Below are 1,166 nucleotides of genomic sequence, written 5' to 3'. Positions count from 1 at the left end.
TTGATAAAATATGACACCATTGGACTTATTATATTACATATTTAGGAAAAACCTGGGACAAAAACACAGTAATTATATTACAAACATGGATGTAACCAAAATTAATAGAGGACAATGGCAATAAAAAACAATGCCACAAATTATTTTTAATTTTGGTTGAAAAATTGGATATATCAAAAATACTCCTATACGTGCACATTTATACAGGACTATTTAAAAATCATGTTATCTTAATAATGTCACTGAAAAACAAATCTGTTCTGGCACCTTTTCATATTAGTGGCTCTCATAGGTAATTCACCTAAGGCTAATATTTCCAAAAATATAAAATAAATATCAAAATGATCATCAAACCTATAAGTACTAGCCATAAAGTAGGAAGCCTGGTAATTTTACATTAAATTACCAGATTCAATGTTTTTTTAATACAGATAATGAGAAAAAAACATTAGTATAAGAGTCAGAACTGGCAAACAAAGACTCCTAATTATCCAAAATGATTGAAATGTATTTCTATTTATTAAGAATCATCATATATTGCAACAATTTACTAATTTTCCAAAAATTATAAAATGAAATGACTAACAAAACAGCAAGGTATTATTTAACCTTTTTAGTGATGCAATTGGCATTTCACAAACTTATCACACCCTACATATCATTATGAACATTAATTATATAAAACTGTTGACACATTGGTCTAAGACACTGAACTCAATCTGTACCAGTCAAAGGATACACACATCCCAAACTGCCCTATATACGTATCATTTATTATTTTTCTTTATAACTCTCAGTTATAGGAGGAAAAATAAAGACAAATTTCCACTGCTTTGTGGTTTTTTGGATTTCAGATTTTAAAAAGTAAAGCAATACATTCCTGTTTTTTCCAAGTTTGCGTAAAATTTCACTGATCTCCCAAAATTACTCTAGTAAAAACAAAGTTAGCTTAATAATTTTGAGGTTTGTGGCAAAATATTAGAGTATAGCATTAAATTGTTAGTTTAAAAAATAAAGACATTTTATTTACTACTTTTTACAGTAAAATTATTTAAAGATAAATACTCCATACCATATTTTCTGGGCACTTTTTACAGATAATATCAGGTCCTCCATTATTGGCAATCATCTGAAATCCTGGTATGCACACACATGAAGTTCCTAAA

General features: G+C 27.8%; 1 protein-coding gene across 1 annotated transcript in view; it reads right to left on the bottom strand.

Annotated features, from left to right (window-relative positions):
• Window positions 1–1,166, bottom strand: part of TMEM67 (transmembrane protein 67) — a 24,874-nt gene that overhangs the window by 14,849 nt on the left and 8,859 nt on the right. The window contains exon 3 of the mRNA XM_019628261.1: window positions 1,073–1,161. Within this exon, the coding sequence (XP_019483806.1) occupies window positions 1,073–1,161 (89 nt within the window). The remainder of the gene's footprint in view (window positions 1–1,072; window positions 1,162–1,166) is intronic.

This window comes from Hipposideros armiger, unplaced genomic scaffold (genome assembly GCF_001890085.2).
Source record: "Hipposideros armiger isolate ML-2016 unplaced genomic scaffold, ASM189008v1 scaffold_772, whole genome shotgun sequence".
Classification (NCBI taxonomy): Eukaryota; Metazoa; Chordata; class Mammalia; order Chiroptera; family Hipposideridae; genus Hipposideros; species Hipposideros armiger.
The sequence above is the reverse complement of the archived record's forward strand: the minus strand, read 5'-3'. Positions and strand labels throughout refer to the sequence as shown.